Source organism: Lepidochelys olivacea (genome assembly GCF_965140295.1).
Source record: "Lepidochelys olivacea isolate rLepOli2 genome assembly, chromosome: 1".
NCBI classification, from domain to species: Eukaryota; Metazoa; Chordata; order Testudines; family Cheloniidae; genus Lepidochelys; species Lepidochelys olivacea.
Genome location: NC_140411.1, coordinates 249594076 through 249620577, shown reverse-complemented (window position 1 = coordinate 249620577; position 26502 = coordinate 249594076). Strand labels below are relative to the sequence as shown.

General features: G+C 44.0%; 1 protein-coding gene across 1 annotated transcript in view; it reads right to left on the bottom strand.

The window, feature by feature from the left end:
* Nucleotides 1-22946, bottom strand: part of BRAF (B-Raf proto-oncogene, serine/threonine kinase) — a 117781-nt gene extending 94835 nt beyond the window's left edge. The window contains exons 1-2 of the mRNA XM_084626527.1: nt 22791-22946; nt 7438-7539 (exon numbers count right to left, since the gene is read on the bottom strand). Coding sequence (XP_084482653.1) covers nt 7438-7539; nt 22791-22928 — 240 coding nt within the window. The 5' untranslated portion in view covers nt 22929-22946. The remainder of the gene's footprint in view (nt 1-7437; nt 7540-22790) is intronic.
* Nucleotides 22947-26502: the final 3556 nt, after the last annotated feature.

Sequence of the window (26502 nt, the reverse complement as noted above, 5' to 3'; positions counted from 1 at the left end):
CGCAGGCCACAGAATTTCACCCATCACTCCTGCGAAACACCTCTCACCTATGTCTGAGCTATTGAAGTCCTCAAATCATGGTTTAAAGACTTCAAGGAGCAGAGAATCCTCCAGCAAGTGACCCGTGACTTACCTAAGAGTTACAAGGGGATCTCACTAAACTGGGTGACTGGGCAACAAAATGGCAGATGAAATTCAATGTTGATAAATGCCAAGTAATGCACATTAGAAAACATAATCCCAACTATACATATAAAATGATGGGGGGGGGGTCCTAAATTAGCTGTTACCATGTGAGAAAGAGATTTAGGAGTTAACATGGATAATTATCTGAAAGCATCCACTCAGTGTGCAGCGGCAGTCAAAAAAAGCTAATAGAATGTTGTGACTCATTAGGAAAGGGAGAGAAGAGACACAATATCATATTGCCTCTATATAAATCCATAGTACACCCACATCTTGAATACTGCATACAGATCTGGTTGTTCCCTCTCAAAAAGTGATATATTGGAATTGGAAAAGTTTCAAAAAAGGGCAACAAAAATGATTAGGGGTATGGAACAGCTTTCATATAAGGAGAGGTTAATAAGATTGGGACTTTTCAACTTAGAAAAGAGACGACTAAGGGGGGGGATGTGACAGAGGTCTATAAAATCATGACTGGTAAATAAGGAAGTGTTATTTACTCCTTCTCATAACACAAGAACTAGGGGCCATCAAATGAAATTAATAGGCTGCAGGTTTAAAAACAAAGGAAGTATTTCCTCACACAATGCACAACCTGTGGAATTCTTTGCCAGATGATGTTGTGAAGGCCAGAACTATAACAGGGTTCAAAAAAGAACTAGTTAAGTTACTGGAGGATAGGTCCATCAATGGCTATTAGCCAGGATGGGCAGGGATACAAAACCATGCTCTGAAGTGTCCCTAGCCTCTGTTTGCCAGAAGTTGAAAATGGGCGACACTGGATGGAGTACTTGATGATTATCTGGTCTGTTTATTCCCTCTGAAGCACCTGGCATTGGCCACTGTTGGAAGACAGGATACTGGGCGAGATGAACCATTGATCTGACCCAGTATGGCCGTTCTTATGTAGAGTACCTGCTGAATCTGGGAAAAACTGTGCCCTAATATGAGGAGTTATGGAAAGAGAATTTCAGAAAAACCTGAGATGGTGTGAAATGATTTTTGTAGTGTAGATGAGGGTTAATTTTATGTTTAAACATGGTTGTACCCAAAACTGGTTTTTTTCCATGTAGGCTGTATGGACAGAAGAGCCCCGTTACAACCATGTTAGAGAACACTGGGTGATACTTAAGTTGATAGATTAAATACAGCAATCATTTATACAGAAGACTTGTTAGAAATATTTAATGTTGTTTTGGCTTTCTAACAAGACACATGTTTTATTTTTGGACAGCGGGACAGGGTCGGGCCAGATGGCTACAGGAGAGTGATCCTTATTGGGATCCAGGAAGTGGGTGGGCAAAGCCCGCCCACTGCTAAAGGATCCTCCCCCAGCCTAAGGGGGGGGTCCACAGGACCTGGAAAACCAAACAATTACGGGGGACAACTAATGAACAACAAAGACAGGAGTGCGTTCCAGGAGGGTGACAGAAGGCAGATATATTAGTCCCAGGTTAAATAGGTCCCTTTTCCGTGGGTAAGGTAACAGGGAAGGTTCCAGAACAATCAGGAACTTTCTGGAAACAATTAAGACAGGCTGATTAGAACACTTGTAGCCAATCAAGAAACTGCTAGAATCAATTAAGTCAGGCTAATCAGGGCACCTGTGTTTAAAAAGGAGCTCACTTCAGTTTATGGTGCGCATGTGAGGAGCTGGGAGCAAGAGGCACTAGGAGCTGAGAGTGAGAACGTGTGCTGTTGGAGGACTGAGGAGTACAAGTATCATCAGACACCAGGAGGAAGGCCTATGGTGAGGATAAAGAAGGTGTTGGGAGGAGGCCATGGGGAAGTAGCCCAGGGAGTTGTAGCTGTCGCACAGCTGTTCCAGGAGGCACTCTAGACAGCTGCATTCCACAGGGCCCTGGGCTGAAACCCGGAGTAGAGGGCGGGCCTGGATTTCCCCCAAATCCTCCCAACTCCTGGTCAGACACAGGAGGAGTTGACCTGGACTGTGGGTTCACGAAAACAGCCAAACAGAGCTGCGGTGAAGCTCCGAGGCGAGCAAATCCGCCAATAAGCGCAAGACCCACCAAGGCAGAGGAGGAACTTTGTCACAACAGTTAATCATGTTGTATTTTTTGTTGTTCTTCATTTCACCTCTCCCTCTTCTGCCTTCCCCACTCCCCTGCAAGTTTCTCTGCAGCTATGTTCCACGTGTTCCTGTCACTTACGGTATATCCACACAGCCCATGGGAGTGAGCCTCCGAGCCCAGGACAAGAGACTTGCGTTCGCAAGGCTGGCACTAGAGGTCTAAGTATAGTTGTGTAGACAGCACTTTGAAACTGCAGCTCAGATTGAAGCTCCAGCACTAAAACTTAGAGAGAAGGCTGTCAACCCAGGTTGAGAGGCTTGCTCTTGTAGGTTGCGTAGACATTTTCTTAGTTCCCTTCTCCCCTTAACATGCTGCCCCAACGCTTCACTACATTGTCACCTCAACATTCTTCTCCTGCGGACTGCGCTAGTACTTGGCAGCGTCTCCAGTTTCCTCTCTTCCTCCAAGTAGCAGTGGACTCCAGCAGAGGGACAGACGCTGCTTCCTATTTGTTTCCAGCTGCTTTTACAGGCATCTATACTCTTTGCAATGAAGAGCTTTGGCCCCCCCAGGAGCAGCTGGAAACAAAAACAGCCACCACTGCTCTCTGTAGACTCACTGCAAGTGTTCTGAGGAGCGTATCTGGAAACATTTGATGAGGGTTAAGGGTTGTCTCCCTGCCTGATTTTTCATTCCTGAGCACCTTACACACAAAACATATGTGCTTGGTGGCAACAACTGAATTTTTGTTTTGTTTTGTTTTTGTATAAGTAGCCACCATTCCCTTTTATACAGTCACTTGTTGGATCAAGAGGAGCCAGCAGCAACTGCCAGTTGTATCACTTTTTAAAAAGAGTTTGACTTTTTTTTTTAAGTTGTGTTTTAGTCCCCAGAAAGATGTTTTGCATGTTTCCACATCTTTCACTGCTCAACACTGAAGCAGTTTTTCCCTAGCAGTGCTCAACAACTGTAACTAAGTTCACAGCATCCCAACAAAGGGCACACTAAGCATCAGACAAGAGACAATGGACAGATAAAGTCCGATGGAAAGTACAAAGAAATAGAGTTTTAAGGAGGGTTTTGAAGGCAGACACTAAGTTAGTTTTGCAGATGTTCATGGGGAGTTCCTCCCATGCATGAGGGGTATCATGTGAGGAAGCATGTATGACAGGTGCTTGTATGAAAATTTAACATGTGGGCAATGGAGGCTGGCATCATGGGTCAATCTAAGGCAAAGTACACATCTTGATAGTGAATGAGAAGACAAGAAAGGTGAGGGCAGGCCACGAAGAGCCTTGAAAGCAAAGACATGCATCTTAGGTTTGATTCAACAGAAAAAGAGATGCAAAGAAAGGGTTGACATGGTCAAAGTGATGGGCTAAGAAAAGTAATTTGCAGGAGCATTCCAAATAGATAGGAATGGGGTAAGATTGCATTTGTCAAGGACAGAAAAGGATGTTGCAGTAATTTACACATTATAGGATCAACACCTGGACAAGAGTCTTAGCTGTGCAGATGGATAGGAAGGGCATATTTTAGGTATGTCACGCAAAAAGAATCTACAAGATTTAGACATAGTCTGGTCGTGAAAACCAAAGGAGGTCTGATTTGAAGATGGCATCCTGGTAAGGCCTGAGCAACAGGCAAGATAGTGGTCCACAGGTTATCCACATTGTTTTTCCATTTTTATTAGATTTCTCAACGGTATGCACATCTGTGGAGCTGCTTGTAATTTACTTACCAGTATTCCCTTATCTCCCTTCTAAAGTCTATCTTATATGTAGAGAATTTCCTGCTGAATTGGCTCATATGCACTTGCTGAAACTCAACGTTTGTCTTCCATACTTTGGCAACCATACTGGCTTCTAATCAGACAGTGGAACATATTTTCTACATTTTTGTACTTTCAATCCTGCAATCAAGACCAAGATGTGTTTTTGTTAGTTGTCTGTCAGGCTGCTTTATATCCAGCACTGTGATACACTAGAGTCTCAGACCAATTGTGTCACCGCAACTTCTAACAAGCTAGTAAGGGCCAACCACTACTCTTGCACCAACCTAAAACAAACAAGTTGATCAAAGAAATCTTAACATGTTTAGATATAGAAATGCAGTCAAGGCAACCAAACAATCTTATCTCTGCCTGCAGTGATGTTATGCAAGGAATATAGGATTCTGATTAAAGTATTTTAGTGTTTCTGGTCCCAGATTAGATATTTTTTTCATATGTTTAAATATCAGTTTTAATCCTGTCTCTTCATCCCTTAGAGGTATCTGGGTGGATTAAATATGCATTTTCATACCTTAACAAATTTGGATTTCTTTTAAGTGTAACCTTATCTCTGAATTTCCTGGCGGAATTACAACATCCCTGTAATATTTTTATCCTTAAACTTACTGATGTGATGGAGTTTAGGTTAAGAGAATGTAACAGCTTTTTGGTTTGAGAATTCTCTTCATTTAAAAAAAAAAATTCATATGAACACCAAGCAAGAAACACAGAGAATGCTATCACATGATATAATAATTTGTTAAAATAACAATTTATTGTTTTAACTTTTAAGAGTAGTACACCAAAGCAGAGCAAAGCAACTTAAGTGTAATGGTGAATCTGGCCCTTAAACTGCAATGGATTTATCAGAGTGCTGCATTAGTAAAATCAGTGCTATGTGAATAAAGGTAATGACAACTCAATCCCAGAGTCTCAGTGTCCATGCTCTAAGTGCTCCCTCTGTGCTTGGGCACCCAGCAGTTTTGCCTTAACATGCAAAGGAGCAAAGGCAAATAACTAGCTCACTAGTCTGCACTACAGACTCTTTAAAGAGCAAGGACAGTTGGGGCAAATAATCTAACCAAGAACTCCTCGCTGCATGTCAAGTCTCCCTCATACAACTGAGCCATTACAACTAATAAAACTGTTGCATGCAAGTGAGATATACAGGAAGGGTGGGGACTGGTTGCATTGATGTCACAATGGTCCCATTTGAGAGTTACCTCAGCTGTTGAACTGATCCCATCTAGCCATGAAAAATTAGACACAACAACATAGCTTAATTACAACTAGTTGCCTCAAACAGTTTAAAGATCTCAATTAATTTAAACTATCGTGGTAAGTTTCAAGTATGTTATTCCAATAAGATTAGGAGCAAAAAACAGATACTAAATTTCTTATAAAGCAATAATTTAATTTTAATGCAAACAAATTAACATATTTACTTATACATTCTCAGAAAATTCACTGTGCTCAAAGAGTAAGTGTTCTAAATTTGGAGAATTTGTTTTAAGTTTGTATTTCTCCCTAGACAAAATAAAGGTTGACTCTCCTACTTTCAATGCACAACACAACTCTTACCTATGGAGTTGCAACCAGCTGCTCCATAATACCATTGAGTTCTTTCCCTCATACTTTCTTCCAATTCTACTTCAGTAAGTCTAGAGCTCCTACTTTTGTTCTCCCCACGTGAATGGCCTTACATTTAGCAGCTATAGATTCCATTTGCCAAATATCAGCCCATCTCAATTCTTCCAATTCTGTACAGACCTTAACTGCAACATTCAGCAAGTTTACTTACCAGGCATCTTGTTCTATAATATTGAGACCATTTATTCTGATTACTCTTGGCTTTTCTAGCATCATGCATTTTCTGCCCTAAATACCTCTCTCCCTGCTGTTAGAGATAAAAAATTGGACACTGACTTTTGTGAACTACTGAACACTTCAAATAATATTCTTTTAATGTAGTGTTTTATGTAATATTTATGTATTTATTTTTATGTAATTTAGAGTTGCACATGAATGTAATGAATTAACCCATTTCACCACTGGAAACTTATGCTTGTTACTGCTTATCATATTACTTTTACATGCGACTTAATCATAGCAAAACCACTACACAATTGTCAGCATCTGCTTATGAGTGGAACAAGCTGTTTCACATCAGGATTGAAGTGCCCTGATCTAGCACAGGAAGGTTAACACAGTGACTTGTATTTCATCCATTATATCCATTTCACACTCCCACAGAATAACCATGTTCTAAACAAGGAAGACATTATTTATATTTAACAGTTAAGGACATTGTGCGAATATCTGCATAACTAGCACGTGACCTGATCCTACGAAAGAAAAAGCTGGAAGCACCTCAAACAGGATCTTTACTTTTAATTACACAATGCCAAAAGGCAACAACTATCGTTTAAGATTAAAAGGCTTCTCGTTAGCCCACGATGGTTTTAATACCTACCAAAGGGCAAAAACTGAATGAGTGGTACCAGTGCACCTCTTTTTATACAGATGCAGCTGGTATGAGGCTCTTTAGTATGGCTTCAAATGGTTCTGTGCCCATGAAACTTCAAGAGTGAAGACCTGTGGAGGTGTACTTACAGAAAACCGAGAGATTGAGAGCTTAAATTATTTTGGTACTATCTTTCCATTTAAATGTGGTCTAAAAATATTACAAACATTCAGGAAACAGGGAGGATGAATTAAACAGGTCCTTTCCAACCCTAACAATTTTTTGATTCTACTTGAGTTTGTGAAGGAAAGCTGTAAGTAAAAAAAAAGTAAAAAAACCCCCATACCAGAGTGGCTCTTAGGTTTTGAGAGTGGTGATATATACATATGCACACCTCCACATACTTAGAATAGGTTTCAGAGTAGCAGCCGTGTTAGTCTGTATTCGCAAAAAGAAAAGGAGTACTTGTGGCACCTTAGCGACTAACCAATTTGAGCATGAGCTTTCGTGAGCTACAGCTCACTTCATCGGATGCATACCGATTTCCATGGTATGCATCCGATTAAGTGAGCTGTAGCTCACGAAAGCTCATGCTCAAATAAATTGGTTAGTCGCTAAGGTGCCACAAGTACTCCTTTTCTTTATACTTAGAATACAGAATGGAAAGTTGCTGTTAGGCTTTTATGTTTTACACTAGTTGTAACAGCACACCTACTTCAATAGTTTTCTGCCTTTCCCTCAGTAGTACATACATTACTCAGGAGGAACCCTACAGCTTGTCACGAAAGAGGGACAGACTCACTAATATCTCTTTTCCATGTTTAAGTATTAAAAGCATAATTTGTTTTTATATAGTCAAGGAGGAAATAGTTCTCTATTGCAAGTATTACGATCAGTCTTCTACTGGACAGTTACTTTATACTTGAAAAATATACAGCATATTACACTAACTCAACGGAGTTCATTTGATACTCAAAGCTTACCTCCAAGTATATTGATGGTGGGTTATGCTCTCCTCCAAACTTGTCCAGCAGCGCCTCTATGTGTTCTTGTGTTAATTTAATCATTTGTTTGATATTCCATACCTAAAAGATAAAAATATATTTTTTATAAATCAAAAGAGGCAAGTCTGGGAGAGATTAGATACTTCTAATGTACCTATCACCGCAGTATTTAAATGCCCTGATCTTAAACACATTGTACACTTGGGGCTCTATACTTCCTCAGTTTGCAAGTTTTTCCCACTGACTCTGCAACTTCTTGAAAGAGCCAATAATAACCACTGTTAGTATTATGAGAGGACTTACCTTGCACTGTAAGTCATCACTAAGCAATGTTCGGTTGTTGAAGCTGAATCAATACAATAGTAAGTTCACTTACAGGAAAACAAGGTATTTTGATCCAGTAAAAGTCAAAAATTTTTCACTTGTTGGACCAATAGACTCTGGCCTCCAGAAAAGAGGTATTTTTATTGTTCTTAAAATTACATTTGCTATCAACTTAATGTGATGAAAACTGAGGAAGATTTGATTTCTACAAGTCAGAGAAAAAATACTTATCTGTTCTCTGAAGATACCATTTATAAAAGTATCACTATTCAAAATTGATACTATTACTTAGAGACTAGTGAGAAAGTAATATAGCTCAAAATTCAAAAGCCATCAGCTCCAGAATGGAGAATTGCATACTGCTTCTTCCAGTGGAACCTCAGAGATTCCTGTGACCCGTCAGTGAAAGAAAATACAAATCCCTCAGTCTCTAAGGAGAGAGAGGTGGGATGGTGGTGATTGTTAGAACTTATACCTTTCCAGAAAAAGAATTGCAGGGAATTAGCTTCATGTTCTATTAAAAGATACCAGTAACAGAACCCCAACTCCAAGGATGTCTCAAACATTATACTAGAAGGTAAGTAAAGAGAAAAATCTTTCTGCAACACAAAATGAACATGTTAGAATTCAAAATACACCTAACTCATATTTTAATAAAGATCTCAGTTATTCAGCAGTAGCTATTAAAGATGGGGACATCATGAAAATAAAACGAGCTGGAAAGACAGTTGGGTAACCTCTAACCCAGTACAAGTTTGGAGCACTGATGATAAATCTTGATTCTTCTCATGAGGCCAAGTTCAAGCAATAATAGTTTGTAAAAAGATGTACAGAACTCTGTGGCAGTCTTCCAAATCTTACATATGTCAACTCAGCGGAGGCTGGCTGTAAAGACCAACTTTTTCTCTGAATTCACAAACAGACATCTGTTAATGTGACCATTAAGTTGTATGCCTGCCAAGAAGCAGCAATGAGAGAGCTGTGCAATGTATACACATATCAAAAGAATCAGAAAGCTTTTTCTGTCATCAAATCTGTTCCAGATAAGAGAATAGGGAGTTTTACTTGGTAAAGTGATAGAGACACCCAGCCCCAAAACTGCTGGAGACCCGTGGGCCACATTGGGGAGGTTTGTGGGCCGCAGATGGCCCGCGGGCCATGAGTTTGAGACCCCTGGTTTAGAACTTATTGTGTGCTCTTTCCCAACTTCTTTGAGTACATTCGGCAGCTATTTGGACTTTTCCAGGGCTTTAACTCCAGTTTTTGTCTCTGAAAAGCTGCTCTCTAGCTGCCTATTAGCTGCTGAATAGAGCGGCCCTCCTTTCCTCGTGGTGCTGCTGCTTCTGTTGTTATAATAGTGCTAGAGCAGTAGAACTGGAGGAAGAGAGAAAAAGCAGCTCAAAATAGTAACTGCTGGATGCAAAGTAGAAAACATCCTTGCAGGGAGGGAGGAAGTCATTCACCCTCCAGCCACCACAAAGAGGAAATGGGGAAGCTTCTGGTAGTACAGGGACAGCCAGATGAGACCACCTTGCCCACTGATGATTCCTTCCTCAACCACCTATGTATGTGATGCTGTCAGTGTAGGAGAGGGATGTTGAGTCCTAAGCCCTACAATGAGGTGGTTGTCCATGGGTGGGATTTTCAGAAGTGCCTAGATGACTTAAAAGTGAAAATTGCATTGAAAGCCAGTGAGACTTGATTCCTAAGTCACTTAAGTGCTCTTGAAAATTGCCAACCATATCAAGAGCTGAGTGGAGATATAGTTTAGTAGGGACTCCAGCCGTAGTGGTAGAGTGGATTTCTCATGCTCACAGAAAGTGTGGTGTGGGCTGGGAACTCTGTGATCACTGCTTAGTTTTAAGATACCTAAAAAAGCCCTATTTAACACTGGAGGTAGATACGTTTTTTTTTATTTTGTGTATACTACATTTATAAGCTCAGGTGCCCATGTTCGATGTCAATGTGGTGATTAAACTTTAGTGTAACAGCCTTCTTTACAACTATTTGATATGTGAGCGGACTTATTAAATGAAGGCTCTCCTTTGGTACTCGTGACTTCAGCTTGTGTCTTGAGTGAGCTTTAGTGCTCCCCTCCCCCAGGCAATTTAAAAGGGCCTGGGCCCCGGCTGCGCAGCGGAGCTGAGCAGCATCTGCCTGCTCACTCCACACGTCTGCCAGCCCCTCTCTGCGGCCCCGGGGTGGGGCTCTGCCACTGCACACTGCCACCACCCCGAGCATCCCTGCGGCCAATGGGAAGCTGCGGGGGCTGTGCCTGGGGGCAGCAGCGTGTGGCGGCCCCTCGGCCCAGCCCAGCCCACCTTGGAGCCCCAGGTAAGTGCCACACATCCCAACCCCCTCCAAACTCCTTCCCAGAGCCTACATCCCCACCCCACACACGCCCTCCCCCCTCCAAACTCCCTCCCAGAGCCTGCACCCCTCCCCCCTCCTAGAGCCTGCAATCCCACCCCCTTCTCCTGCACTACCAGCCCAGAGCCTGCACCCAGCACCCAAACTCCCTCCCAGACCCTTAGGCAGGTGGGGGGCAGAGTTTTGGGGGGACAGAGTGACATTATTAGTCAGCTGGGAGGATTTGAGGACTGACAGTGGCCCTAAGGTAAATTGAGTTTGAGACTCCTGTTCTAAACTATGTCTTTTCATACTGAATCATGGATGTTTTTTATTGGAATTGGTGAATTTTCCTAAATGGTTGGAAGGAGTCTACCAGAAAAATTAACCTCTTGATCTCTACCCACTTAGGTGCATTACTTACGGGAGAAAGGTACATGAACTCCCATCCAGTAAGTAAAGAAAGCATCCCTCAAAAGTGGATCATTTGACAAGTTATGCAGAACTCCAATAGTGTGTTGCTCGCAGACCCCACAAACAGATCTCTGTGGTGTGCCCCACTCATGAAAGAGCTAGCTTCAATCTGAGACAACTCACATAGCTCTCACATTGATTGTAGACAGTATTTCAGTCAAGATTCTCTTTCCTGCCAAGTAACCGGTAATTAGACATATTGTGGTACACTGCCCAACCCCATCCTTGAAGAATTGCCTAGCACAGGAGACAACACCCATTCTGCCTTTCACATAGAGAGGATCCTATCTGTTTGAATCAACCATTTCTGGAAATACAAGGTCAGTGAAAGCTCTGAACCTCACTTCATGGATCTTATCTCAAAAGAGGTGCATCTAGAGCAGTGGTCACCAACCAGTCGATTATACTCTCTGGTGCCACAGCATGGCTGCCGCTAAGGCAGGCTCCCTGCCTGCCCTGGCCCCATGCCGCTCCCGAAGAGCCCAGCACAGCGCTACGGGCGGAGGGGGCAGGTCTCCCTCTGCACAGTACTCCTGCCTGGAAGCACTGCCCGTGCAGCTCCCATTGGCTGGGAATGGGGAGCTGTGGGGGCGGTGCTTGCAGAGAGGGGTGACACGCAGAGCCCTATGCACCTCTCCCCAGGGGCCACAGGAGCATGTTGGCCACTTCCAAGAGCAGTGTGGGGCCAGGGCAGGCAGGGAGCCTGCCTTAGCCTTGCTGCGCTGCCAACCAGGAGCCACCCAAGGTAAGTGCTGCCTGGCAGGAGGCCGCACCCCAACCCCCTCCCAGAGCCAGAACCCCATACCCCCTCCTGTACTCCGAACCCCTTCTTGCACCCTGTCCCCCAGCCCTGAGCCCCCTCCTGCACCCCAAGCCCCTACCCCCCCTTAGAACCAGCACCCCCTCCAGCACCCCAACACTCTGCCCCAGCCCAGAGCCCCCTCCTGTACCCAAACTCCTTCCCAGAGCTCCTTCTCCATTCTGCACCCCAATCCCCTGCCCCAGGGTCAGCCCAGAGAGCCCTCCCATGCTGCGAACCCCTTGGAGCCAGCCCGTAGCCTGCACCCCAACCCCCTACTCCAGCCCAGTGAGGGTGAGTGGGGGAGAGCGAGGAATGGGGGCAGGGGGAAGTGAGCGGGCAGGGCAGATCCTGGGTTGCTCTTAAATTCGAAAAGTGATCTTGGGCATAAAAAGGTTGGAGACCACTGATCTAGAGACTGTCCTAGAGAGAAAAGCTCCTTAAGAATGAAGCCCCATGTATGTACAACCCATCTCAAGCAGAAAGCATGTGATTACTTCAGTCTGATTGAGGGAATCTGGAAGCCCCTGCCTAACTGCAACTAGAGCCTGAACAAGCCACTACTTCATGGAGGCAGTCAATCACATGTAGCAAAAAACACCTGACTTTAACACTACAGCATCCATAGCTGTCACCTCATATAGAGGTCTCCTATGCCATGCCATTACAGCAACTGTTATGGCTATCAGGACCTAAATCTATAACTTAATCCATTTTGAAGCACGATGGCTCCAATATGTCTTCTCCTAGGTCCACACCATTGATACTGTACCAGTGCAGAACGCCTTGAATCCAGCTGGGCTTCCACACAAGGTACCCCAATCATCTATGTGGGAAAAGCTGGAATGTTGGGTCTTTAAGAAGGAAGCCCATTGCCTCCGGCAGCACAAACAGATGTTTGGACAATTGGAAGGAACCCACACTGCAAGCAAGTGCATATGAGCTTCTTATGGCTCTAGCTACACAAGACATCACCACATCTCATTCTCCCTTACAGCTATCTTCTGCCACAACAATTAAACTATTGATCAATATGGGCAACTCAGTCATGGGAGACAGAATCTTTGCAAGAACCAGCCCAAGACTATAGAACTCACTGCTGGATAGCATAAGAATAAGCACTAACCATGTGACTTTGCAGGATAAATGCAATACACCCCTCTGTTCTCAAGCTCTCTTCTAACCGCATCCTTACCCACACCTACACCCATCACACTTTTTCCAGGGGCTTGTCTACAGAGATTTAGTCACAACAGAGGGGTGTAAATTTTAGTCCTCACTAGCATATCATGCACTACTGGCTCCTATGGAGCCTGATGGCATGCACTAAAAGTATGTTAATGTACTCTATATTAACACGCACTAAGGAACTTTTAGTGCACCCCATCTGGGTCAGGTTAGTGTGCAACACATGAGGATTAAAATTTACATCCCTTTGCTGTGCACTAAAGTACCATGTTGACAAGCCTTAGGATAATAAATACAACATGCAAGCACACACAAGCCTACTTTTGCTAGAAGGTGGCGGGAGGGGAGAGAGAGAGGTTCTTACTCTTGGAAGGCTGTGACAGTTATTTCCATAGCCAAGTCTGAGAGTCACCTTGTTACCCCCTGCTTTCTGCAAAAAGAATCTTTATTGAGGTAGCTGGGCATCAGCTCCCTGACACCACCAGCCTTTCAACCACTCAAGCACTCTCCTCTGGGCTATGGCAGCCCTAAATTTGCCTCACAGGTTAACAATAGATGCGCCTCAATCCTCAAGTCCCTTTGAGTCATTCCCCTTTGATATCCAGCCCCCGACACCGGCTACTCACAGAAACTCCAGATTCTCTGCACCCAAAGGTTCAGCATACCCCAATTTACCAATTTTACCTTAAACCACCACTCCTGTACAACACACGGCACTTGTGAGCACTTAAGCTTATTTTTGTTTTACTGTAAGAATGAAGATTTAACTAGAAACAAGAGTGGTGGAAACAAAAGGGTTACATATCAAACAAAATCATAAAATGCGAATCTGAGTCTACACATATCAAGTTACCCTTCCAATTTAATAAAGTAGATTTTCCCCCAAAAGGTCAGTCTGTTGCAGGGATAGCTGGTTTCTTAGGAACCATAATCTGAAAGTTCAGGAAAACATCCCCGCTCCACACAGGGTTATCCTCAGTAAATGGATAGGATGCTTCTCCCTCCATGTTGTACCAAAAACAGCCTTCAGTTTCTATTCATAGACAGGGTGAATATCTGCTTGTTGTAATGTTTTCTCTTTTGTTTTTACCTTTAAATGATTTCATTTGTTTGTTGCTGTCTCTGATGGCTTACCATTCAAAGTCTTAGTATTGTTCAAGGCTAAACAACTGAGCTTGCATAGCATCACCAGCCAAACAGGATGAGGTGGCAACTCCCCCTTGCCCAAATGGGCCATTTCAAGAATAAATTATCTCCAGGTGACTAATTTCTACTCTAAGAGCATAAAGCATACTTTCAATATAAATACATTGTTTTTTAAAAATACCTGTACATACACCTTGCAATGATTATGAATCTTAACAAGTTGTAAGATGGCTACACAAAGCTCATATGTTACTGTTCACAGATAAATGTCGTGTAAGACGTGTTTAGTGTAGTTAGTCTGTCAACTCTCGGTAAGAGATGTTTGAGAACAGGGGATCTATTGCCAAGGGGTCTCTGTCCCAGAGACACTCAAGTATTATGGTATTAGGCTATGGCTGCCAAAGTATTTTCAGAAAAGCATAATTGATGCCAGACCAAAAGGCTACATCCAGAATTATTAGTGTTGTTCTCTTATAAGAAACCTGTGATACTTCCAATGGTTGCACTGCATTCCCCACTCCCCACCCCCAAACACTTAAGTGTTTAAAAAAGTCTGGAGAGCACAGCCAGGCACTTTCCTTAGGAAGCTACAAAAATTGCAGACACACTGTTTTCTACCTTTTCCTACCAGAAATACTAGATTGGGGGTCGGCAACCTTTCAGAAGTGGTGTGCTGAGTCTTCATTTATTCACTTCAATTTAAGGTTTTGTGTGCAAGTTTTTTAGGTCTCTCTCCAGAAGTCTATATATTATATAATTAAATTATTGTCATATGTAAAGTAAACAAGGTTTTCAAAATGTTTAAGAAGCTTCATTTAAAATTAAATTTAAATGCTGATCTTACACCACTGGCCCGCTCAGCCCACTGCCAGCCTGGGGTTCTGTTCACCTAGGCCAGCAGCAGGCTGAGCGAGGCCTGCGGCCGGGACCCCAGCTGGCAACGGGCCGGCAGCCAGAACCCCAAACAGGCAGTGGGCAGAGTGGCTCAGCCTGCTGCCCGTCTGGAGTTCCGTCTTCTGGCTCCTGCCAGCCAAGGTCCTGGCTGCCGGCCCCTCTCAGCCCGCTGCCGGTCTGGGATCCCAGCCCTGACCACATAGAGTGGGTACCTACCTTCTCCTTGGTTCTAGCCCATTCTCTTCCTCTCTCTCTGCACTGAGCTGAGGGTGGGAGTACACTGAGCACAGGGCTGGGGGTGACGGAGCAGGCTGGGGGTTGGGGTGTAGGGTCTGGCCAGGAACTAGAATGAGGGAGTGGGCTCAGGGTTGGGGCAGGAGGTTTGGGTGTAGAGTGCTTACCTGGGCAGCTCCCATTTGGTGCGAGGGGTGCAGGTGGGAATGTGGCAGGGGGGTGTGCAGGAGCTCCTGTTTGGTGCTCAGGGTGGGGGTGGGAATCTGGGGGGTGCAAGAGTCAGGGCATGGGGGGTGCTGGAGTCATGGGGGGGTGCAGGGGTCAGGGCAGAGGGCTGGGGGTGTGGGCTAGGGTTGTGGGGGTGTGGGCTAGGGTTGTGGGGGTGCTCCCAGCCCCCTGCCTAGAGTGGCTCACGGCAGGGGACTGGAGGGGATATGCCCTGATTCCAACCCCCTTCCCCAAGGCCCCGTCCCCACTTCGTCTCCGCCTCCTCCCTGGAGCAGGGAGCATGCTGCCGCTCCGCTTCTCCCCCTCCCTCCCAAGGGCCATCAGCTGATCGGTGGCAGGGACAGAGAGGAAGAGAGGCAGGAATCCAGGACGCTGGGGAAAGAGGCGGGGCGGGGGGAGAGCTTGCCTGCCTTGCAGCAGTAGCCGGCAGGACCAAGCTTCTTCACCCTGCCCCCGCTGGGGGGAGGAGAGCGAGGCGGGACGGCGGAGAAGAGCAGGCCGGGGCAGGCAGGATTTTTAATGGCACGCTGCTGCCTGTCGGGGTCCCGGCCACTGGCCCAGCTCAGCCTGCTGCCAACCTGGGTTCAGCAGCAGGCTGAGCGGGGCCAGCAGCTGGGACCCAGCAGGCAGCAGTGTGCCATTAAAAATCAGCTCGCAAGCCATAGGTTGCCGACCCCGTACTAGATCCTTCATATTCAGGATGCCCTTTCCTTTTATTCAGAAATACCTGAAATAAAGAATCTGTTTCTTCTTTCACCTAGTGGCATGAGCTGAATGGTATTCTTTGTCAGGAGAAATTAAACTTCTGGTAGCCTTCAGGAAATTATTTAAGATCAATTCAGTAGCCCCACTTAACAATGCTGGAGACCCAGAGCCTTCAGTGACAAATGTCCTTTAAGTCTCTCCCCTCCCCCTTTCCCATAGGGAGGTATACTAGCTAACCCAGAGAAGCCAAAGGATTCCAGGCCAACAGCTCAGTGATGCTGGTACTAGAGCTTTGCACCAAAAATGTCTCGTGTGCTTCATGCTGAAAAAGGTGACAACCTCAAAGGGATTCACTGCAACAAATAAGAATGCTTAAACAAGTCTTTCAGAATGCCCTTCAGATCACAAATTTTCGTAAGTGTTCCACAAAGCTATGCTAGCACTATGAGATAGGTAAATCCCAAAATGCCCTGATACAGGACCAGCTGAAAGAACTACATATGAACATGATAAAAGTAAAGGAGTACTTGTGGCACCTTAGAGACTAACCAATTTATTTGAGCATGAGCTTTCGTGAGCTACAGCTCACTTCATCGGATGCATACCGTGGAAACTGCAGTAGATTTGTGCTGGAAATGGCCCACCTGATGATCACTTTAGATAAGCTATTACCAGCAGGACAGTGGGGTGGGAGGAGGTATTGGTTCATATTCTCTGTGTATATATAAAGTCTGCTGCAGTTTCCACGATATGCATCTGATGAAGTGAGCTGTAGCTCACGAAAGCTTATGCTCTAATAAATTGGTTAGTCTCTAAGGTGCCACAAGTACTCCTTTTCTTTTTGCGAATACAGACTAACATGGCTGTTACTCTGAAACCTGCCATGATAAAAGTGTTTTTTCAAACTGATCTGCAGTGTAGACATGCTGAACCAATGCAAAGACAATCCATGCAAATAACTCTTATATGCAACCCATGTCCCTATAATAGCATACTTGCTTAGTACAGATGGAACCAAAGAATTCCAAAGAGATGGGCTGTAACATGAATTGGACATGCTACAAGAAAGCCCAACAGCCTTATGTATCTGGAAGTTTGGGATGGAGGAAGACTAAAAACAACATTTATCTATGTTGCAGGTAATACTTCATGTTTGTAATCCAAACTTTGTGTCAAACTATCAACACTTATAATATCCTAGTAGATAAAATAAGCCATTGTAAATAAATGTGAGGTTTTCCTGCATTATGTCAGATACATTTATTTTAAGACACGTGGAACTGGATTTGGTAACTGCAACTGGAGTAACTGACTTTGGCCCATAAGGGAAGCAGAAACAGAAATGTGGTAATAGTGTAGTCACTCTGTCAAGGCTGAATCTGGTTTTGATTCCCCTTCCCAGCTAGTGCAGCTGGCATAGGCCAAGATGAACATAAGGAGAGCCAGAAGACCCAAGGGATTCCAAACCTGGCATCCTTATCCACAGTGAATGGGTGTGTTATTTTTAAATTTTGTAAATAAGCACCTAGGTGCTAGATAATAAAAAACAACCAATAAAAGGAATGGCCTGCTTTTCCTGAGTCAGAGCAATTAGGACACTGAAAGATCTTATAGTAACTCCAGCAAAGACTGTATGCTCTTTTCAGAATGTCTGGAATATAAAATTTTATGGTATACCCTTCCAGCTTGGTCTGCTGGATGTATATTTGTGGAAGCATCAGCTACCTGTTTCCTTTCCCTTGACTAGAATATTTAAATTGTGGAGAATACTTCAATAAACTAAAAAAGTTATTGTGTCCAGGACATCTGGATGAAGGGGAAGAGATAGAAGAAACTTTTATTCCATTAAATTAATCAAAAAAATCCTGCCCAGGCTGACGTTTACAAGTCAAAGATGATCCTTGTGAAAGGTGTTAAGGGACTGCCAAAAAAAAAATTTCCAAAGAGAACAATCTTGCTTGCAATGTTTTGCAAAAAAATGAAGTTCCTTATTTTAATTTATGAAATGTCTGAACTTGTCAAATAAGGAAAACATTTTATATCAAGGAAAGTTACAGACAACTTTAAGTAAAATACATGAAAAATTCAGACTACATGCTCTATAGCACTCTCATGCAACAGTTCAAATACTGTCTTAAAAACTAAAATTACCATTTTCAGCAAGTTTAACTGTTTCAATTTACCTTACTAATAACACTGTTTCAGAGGCTTAAATATGCTATATGCTTAAATATACTGTAGAAATTACTGCTAGTATCCCTCTATATAACAGAATTCTTATTTTTAATAAACTCACTGACAACTGAGCTATGCAACATATTTTGATGGTAAATACATTTTAGTGTATTAATTAGTACATTTATTTGCTTGCTGTTGGGTAATTTGGAGAAAATTATAGTGCTTCTATAATAAAAGGGTATTAACTACATTTCATTTTGCCAGGAAAGATGTCACAAAGATACTCTGTTTCATCAACAACCTGTAACTGACCGCAATCATTTTTTCAAACCCAAAGCAACTGATTTCTAAGATTCAGCTTTCAGCAAAAAGAGTGAATGTTGATACATGGACCCTTTCAATACTAGCACCTTGTGTCTTGTAATGAGGAAAATACCATGGATGGCATCACCACAGTAGAGTACTTCCATTGGGAATGCATATTGCATTAACTTTCATCATAAGAGAAAATTCATTCAATCCCCAAACATCTGTTACGTAAAGTTACATTTAACAGGAAAATATTTCAAAAGGAGAAAAAATTTTCCAGACTAAAAGTAGTATGAACTGAAGTACCACTCAATTGAAGGTGGATTCTCATTAGGGCTGGGTGGAAACTGGATTTTTTGTTTTGTGGGAAATGCTGCGAGTTTGAAAAATAAACTGTTCCAAAAGAGAACAAAGGTAAAAAGTTTCAAAATTTCCAGCAAAACAAAATTTGTGGGAAAAGCTGTTTCGGGTCAACAGAAAAACTGTATTATGGAATAGTAAAAAAAATTAAAATAATTTCAAAACTGAAAGTAACGACATTTTCCAAAAAGACTGAAGCAGAACTTATTTTCCCCAGCCATTAAAGTGACATCAGGAGTCCAATAAGTCTAGGTGTCTCCCCGGGGACTTCCTGAGTCATCTATTTTGAATTTCTAATTGGAATGATTTAATAATTCTGGAAATACTCCCCAGTGACAAGAATGTAGTTTCTCCTCCCAGCTGCTAAACACTTCCAATCATCCTGCAAATCTGTGATGCTCCCCACCTGGACTCTGAGAATCCATCCTGGGGTGAACCAGCCTGGATGTCGAATCTCCCCAAAGCTCACCTGAGAGTAGACAGACAGCTTGAGTCTGGGCAACTGGATTGGCCACTGGGAGCAGAAGACGATGCCTCAGCCTCCACGCACCAAGAGACAGGAAAGAAGGCAAGACTCAGAGGGAGCCCTGGAGGGCTGGTTCCCCACCTTGAAATCTCGACCTTGCCCCCTCTTAGAAGCTGGGCCCCTCCACACTTTGATCCTGCCTGTCCCATGCCTGGTGTGTTTGGTGCAGAAGAGCAGGGCCCCAGGGTGTTTCTGGGGCAGGCCCACGCCTTGTGCTGTGTAAGGGTCAGGCACAGCCTCAGCACTGAGTCCATGTCCTAGCAGTGGGGAGGCTACAGGGTGACCTCTCACCTTCGTACACCCAGCGGCCTGCGCTCCCCACTGCCATACTAAAAATTCTGCAAGATTTATTTATCAATAAATAAATAAATGCAGAGGCTTAAAATATTGTGCGCAGAATTTTTAATTTTTTGGCACAGAATGCCCTCAGAAATAATTTCCTAAATGGACCACACTTTTGTAAGCACATGTGTGGTTCCAAGTACCACTTATGAATCCTGCATGATTTTTCAGATGAGATGTGTTCTTGCAACTACAACATTCTGGCACAGTGAATTCTTCCCCCCACATCACCAGCTATAAGCTTTTACTTTTACACATGTATTCAACTTTGTTTTCTTTACCAGAGCAAGTATTTAAGATCAATACACTTTATTATTACAGACTTTTATCTCAGTGGTTAGGGCTACAGAGATAACATTTGAGGTAAGAAGTTCAAGATTTAATAAAAAATTTTTCATAAAGACTTAACATTGCCTAAAAGTTGGGGTTGGTTTTTTTTTGTTTAAATCCTAAATCTTGAACGTGTAAGGTATTATACTTCAGCTCTGGCCATTAGCCACATAACCTCATAGTAAGGCATATGGTTTCAGTATAAATTACCTACTCAACTAAAATACAAGTATTTCAAAACACAAATTTACTAAGTAAGACTTTTTCAAAATTTCCTAAACACTTTCGCCCCCCTTTTTTAACATTTAAAAAAAAAAAAAAAACAGCAACCTATGGAATAGCCCAAAAAAGAACATTACAAAGAGAACTAAATTTCCCGTAATGTGTCAGTAAATTCAGCTTAGGTTTTCACATGGGCTCAAGACAACATTCACTCTGACCCTGAAGCCATTCTAGATATTGACTCAAAGCAATTGAAGCTGAGCTTTTTGATGAGACTCTATAATAGGTACTTAAGAACTTTAGAATTCCATTGTCTTTAAGAAAAAGAGATAATTCTTCTCTACAAATCTGTGATTGGGAACTTGACAGAAACATAAAGGAGGGTGTTCGCATTTAAGTAGCTATCCTTTTCGAGAACAAAGTCACCCCTCACAAGATGGTTTGATAGGTCTCCTGTTTGATAGCTAACCAGACCTCCTCAAAATGTGAGAGAGCTGAATAAGTATAGACCATATATATACATTTTTACAACTGAACATCATTACGGCTGAATTAAAAAGTGTATTCATAATAGCAACTTAATGTAGTTGAACTATGGTGCTTTATCTGCTACAAATTTACTGTGTTTAAAGTCTATGTATGAAATATTTAGATTTGTAGATGAGCACATTACATGAATAAATCTGGTTCCTACTGTTCTATTCAGGTTTTTACTTAAAACAAACACATCTTTGGTCCCAGAGCAGTAGCCACTTAACAATAACAAAATATGATTGTTCTCACTACATACACATCACTTTCTCTTCCTACATTTGTGTAAAATATAGAGAGCATGCACACACACACTCATGTTATGGCATTTACATCTTTAAACTGTGAACTCCTTTTTTGTATCAGGAATAAAAATCTCAGTTTTAACCATGTATTAGCAAAATTTTGACTGCTGACATTACCATTCTTGTCTACTACAGAAGTAAAGCTATTAGACCTAGAGTTAGAAACAAATGATGATTATTATTACTTACAGAAAAGAAGAATTATCTCACTGACAGAAGTCTGAGTTGTGGGATCAAGAGTCTAATCCCAGCCATGCCACAGACCTATTCCCTGTCTGAGTTTTCCCATCTGTAAAGTGTACTGGAATCAAACAAAAAATATTTCCCAGGGATTATGCAATGCATAATTCATTTGTGTTTGTGAAATGCTAAAAATTTGGTTAGTGTGTGCTATAAATAAATACAAAAACACTTTTACTACTAAGGTAGGAATATGGCAACTGTTTAGCAACTGGTGTAGTAAAAGTAGAGGGCCTAGAAGTAGAGTCTAATGACCCACAGCACATGGATGCCCAGGCTCCCAAATCACTCACCTGCTTCTGAAAGTTTTACTGTCAGTGACTGATGCAAGAGACCGGGAGTCAGGGTTTCTGGGTTCTAAACCTAGCTCTAGAACCAATTTGATATGTGACATTGGCCAAGTCACTTCATCTTTGTGCCTAAATCGCCCAAAACCTCAAAATACTTTGTATATCCAAGTGCTGAATTCATTCTGCAAACAGTGATTTAAACCTCAAAACCCCAGTAAGAGAAGTATTACCTCCTTTTACAGATTGGGAAACACACAGAGGCTAGTTAAGTGATAAGCCCAAAAGTCTCACCATGTCTGTGATGATAGACATAAATTAGAGCCCAGGTATCCTGAACTCCAACCCGGTGCCCAATTCACAGCAGCAGACCTCACGCTGCAATAGCGATTAAGGGAACAATCCCGCAAACACACAGGAGTGGTCCCACTGAGATTCGTCAATATCCGACAAGCGCTTTGAGATCCTCAAACACAAAATAAACTGACTGCAAAAGCGTACTACAGCTTCTCAGATGCACACCACAAAGGAGCCGTGGGGGCAGGGGGGACCGCCTGAAGACCCGCGACTTTCGGTTTTGACCCAGAGACAGACCCCTTGACGTTGCACCTGTCACCACCACGACGGCCCTACATTAAAGCGAGGCGCGCACTCGCGTCTCCATCTCTCCGGGCAAAGGGAGGCCGGGAGCCCCGCACCACGAGCGGGGACCGGGCCGAGGCTTCCCCCCGCTGCAGATACATTGCCGTAGCCCGGCCCGCCGCTGCCCCCTGCGCCTCGCCCCCGCCCCAGGCCGCCCGCCGGAGCCACCTGCGCCGCCTGCACTTGTTGAGCAGGAGGAGCGTGCGCGCCGGGGCCCCCCCCGCCTTAACCCTTGGGAGCCAGGCGCTGTCGCCACGGCCGGGGGGACCCGGGCGAGCGGCGGCGCAGCTGAGCGGAGCAGCCCCCTCCCAAGCCGCTGCAGCGGAGCAATGAGGAGCGGCGCCGGCTGGGCCTGCCGGCAGCCAGAGATTTCCCCCCGCCGCGGCCTCCCGCGCCCGTCATCCCCTGCCCAGCAAGGCACCGCCGTCCCCCGGCCCCTCCCGCTACGCGGGGAGGGGAGACACTCCGTCCCGCCGCCCCCTTCACCTGGGCCCCCAGGCAGCCCCGGCCCCGCCGTGCGCACCCCGCTCCCGGGCCACACGGCTGGGAGCCTCGTCCCCGGCGGGGAGGGGGAGGCGCAGCCCACACCTCCACCTCCGCCTGCGCGGCGGCTCTCAGGCCGCACAGAGCCCAGGGGCCGGGGAAGCCCCAGGCAGCGGCTCCGGGGGTGGTCTCCAGTGCACCCCGCTCGGCGGCCCCTCTCCCCGCCCGGGCCTCACCTCCTCTGGGATGGCCGGCTCGCCGCCGCCGCTGCCCCCCGGGAACGAGGCCCCAGCTCCGGGCGGCGGCTCAGGCTCCATGTCCCCGTTGAAGAGCGAGGCCCCCTCGGAGCTACTGCCGCTGCTCAGCGCCGCCATCTTGGGTCGAAGCGCTGGAGGAAGGGGAGGGGTGGGAGGGGGAAGCCGCGTCCCCGCTGCCGGGCCGCCCCAGCCGCGACCCGTAGTGGGAGGGGGGGAAGACCACACAACCCGGAGAGCTCTAGCGGCCCGCGCCACTACACGTCACACCCGACCCGTGACGTCACCTATAATAGCCGCTGTCACTGCGCATGGGCCGTCTGATGTCACGGGGAAACACCTTGACGTCACGGCGGGACTAAACGTCACCCAAGGAACTTAGAGGGAGCGGGGTGTAACCCCGCCCCTTTCCTATAAGCCCCTCCCCCGACCCTCTCAGGAACATCCTCAGTTCCCGTCCATTTTTGCCTCCCCCAATGCCATCTACACAGCACCCCCACCTCAGCCCTAAAGCCCCTTCCATGCACACCCTCCCTCCCTGCTCCCCACAGCCTTTCCCCTCTCTACACATACCTCCCTCTCCATAGACCCCTCCTTCCAGCCAGCCCCTTTTTGCCACTAACAGCCTTCTCCACCTAGCATCTTCCCAGGGCCTGGGCTCTCCTCTCTGACCCAATGCTCCAGCCGTTCCTGAGGCTCTCTCCCCTCATACAGAGATGCCCTCTCTCCCCCTCAAAACTGCTTGTCCCTTAGCTCCCCTCACACAACCCCCATCTTCCTTCACCCAGAGACTAATCACACTGCACTCCTGCTCCCCAGTAGCCACACAGCCATCCTCCATTGTCCTCTTACCCTAGTTAGGGCACAAAATCTCTTTGGTATGGTATTAGCCTGTTGACCCCTCATTCTTCCAATTTAGCAATTAGTAGTAGTATGAAGCACTGAACTAGCATATTTTCAACCTAAAAATACACCATTAGCAAATCAGGCAAGGGCAGGAAGCACAATGACAAGTCACTGGTTGGAAGTAGGATACTCACTTCTTCTAGGGTGGGGTTTCTACTAGGAGAGTGGGCTCAGAAGGTTAAATTCTGGCTCTCTGCTATAGGAAGACAGTCTTCCAACAAGTGGTGGGGGGGGTCAAAAGCAACAATAATACATCAGAACGGGCTGCTCATCTACTAAACTGGCATGCCACAAAGCAACTAAAAAAACAAACAAAAACCCCAAACTTAAAAGAAAAAAACACCTTTGTACTGAGAAAATATTACATAAAAAGAAAAGTCATTTGTAAAGAGGAAAAGTGCTTTTCTAGGAGTATTTAGTTCAGATTTTTCAACTGTGTCCTCTGATTCTAGGATGACCAACCTGAAGAGCTTAGTATCTGATTTTCAGAGGTGTTGGGTGCCTGCAGCCCCCCGGCTTTATTTGGAAACTCAGGCCCTAGATGTCTCGATTTGGACACCGAGGTAAAATCCTGGCCCAAGAGAAGTCAATGGGAGTTTTGCCGGTGATTTCAGTGGGACCGTGACTTCACTTCTGAAATTAGTGGGCGAAATGTGTATATAAAAAAGGAGGGTGGGAGAAAACTGAATGTAAACTTAAAGGGGCCCACAATCACAATTCTGTATATTTTCATGGGTAAAATATTCTCTTCAAAACTACAGTATGTTATAGAACCTTAAGGCTTTGATCCTGCAGAAGAAACCTTAGACACAAGGGTTTGCCTGCGCAGATCCAGTTGAATGACTGGGGTCTAAGGGTGCATATTTAAGTACTGAATATCTGAAGAGTCCAAAGTTAAGACTGTACAGGCAAAATTATCTTTAACCCCTTTACAACACTGTCCCTAATTATATAACATACTATTTCCCAAATTGCAGTTGGAAAAAAAATGCATAGTACGAGTGCTGACATTATTATTAAAATACATTTCCAAGAGAGGTAATACCTTACAGTATAAGTTAACAATATACCAGAATATTATAATAAAAATTATTATACAATAATGGGAAAATATTGCAAGATGCTACAACTGTTTAAATGTGTTAAATGTTATGTAAGACATCTTTTTATGCACAAAAGGAACAGCTAAAGGGACTCTGCCAGCTTGAAAAATCAATTTTCAGACATAATTGTGACTAGAGTAGATATATTTAACACTTAGGATTATTAAAACAGAGAGAAGTTAAAAACAAAACACCTATACTATTTTCAGTTTGTTTATTGACAGCCTGAGCCTCCAAACATTTATGCCCATGCTTAACTTTATTTATGTATGTAAGTGTTTGCAGGATCAGGCTTTTAGTTGCTCTCTTGCTGAAACTATCATCATGATATCCTCAAGAAAGCAACAGAAAAACCTCATGCATATTTTTTAAAAGATTACCAAAACTACATCAAAACAAACAAACAAATCAAGCCACACTATTTAAAGGATGTTCTGTCACAACCTGGAATATTTTAAATTAGTCAGTTAAACAGATTCAAGTTGACAGCGTCCCTTTGAGATGGCACAAGCATCCTTAACTTTTGCATTTCCTGACATTTGACATGCAGCCTTCTCATTCTATTAATGCAGTTTTGGGATGCTGAATACTCTATAAATATATATACAATAACTTTTAGTTTTATATGGCACTTTTCACACTCAAGTTAGTGCTTTGTAAAAGCACTTGGAAATGAGTTAGGTGCTGGTAGTACTTTCCATGTTAAGTAAATATAACAGTTATTTATTGTATGAACTCAGCAATAGCTCCCATACAGACTGGAACATTAGATCCTGTTTTATTAGGAGGAGGAAAGTTGGCCACAAGTCTGCTCAAAATTATTCCCTGCTCTGTTCAAAAGGCCACACAATATTTAACTGGACAGCCATCAGAGATATGCAGAAGGGATTTGTTTAACAAGTCATCTGACACACTACACCTTAACAACACAGCACCTCCCTTCTAGGGCAGTACAGTATCATCACTGAATAGAAGCCAAAAAAAAAAAGGAGTACTAGTGGCACCTTAGAGACTAACCAATTTATTTGAGCATAAGCTTTCGTGAGCTACAGCTCACTTCATCGGATGAAGCTCACGAAAGCTTATGCTCAAATAAATTGGTTAGTCTCTAAGGTGCCACTAGTACTCCTTTTCTTTTTGCGAATACAGACTAACACGGCTGCTACTCTGAATAGAAGCCCAAATTCTTGTGTCACAGGTGGCTCGGAGTACTACCACCACTAGCCAACACTATGTATGGGAACCAAACATAAAAACTAGGTTACTTGCCAAGTTTGTAACTTTATGCCTTACAAATCTGTGTTCTAAACATACTGTTGAAAAGATAATAGTCAACAATGCTCCCTGTGGGATAAGAATCTGAAGTGTTGGGAAAACGTGCGCACAGCCTGTAAACAAAACACAGATTAGGAAATAAATGTAACAATGAAGATTAGAATGTTGAGAGAGATTTCCCTGTACTTGTGAGGAAATGAAAAGAAGTGTAGTATTAAGTACTTATCTGGGCACATTCCTTAGGTAGCTGATGTTAATGGAAAAGTCACTGGGTGAAATTCATCCCTGGTGTAACCCCTTTTACTTCAATAGAATTTACCACAGGGATGAATTTGGCCTTGCTGTGCAAATCTTAGTCATAATCCATGTTTTATTCTCCAAACAATTTACAGTCAGGGTGTAAGTCTAAC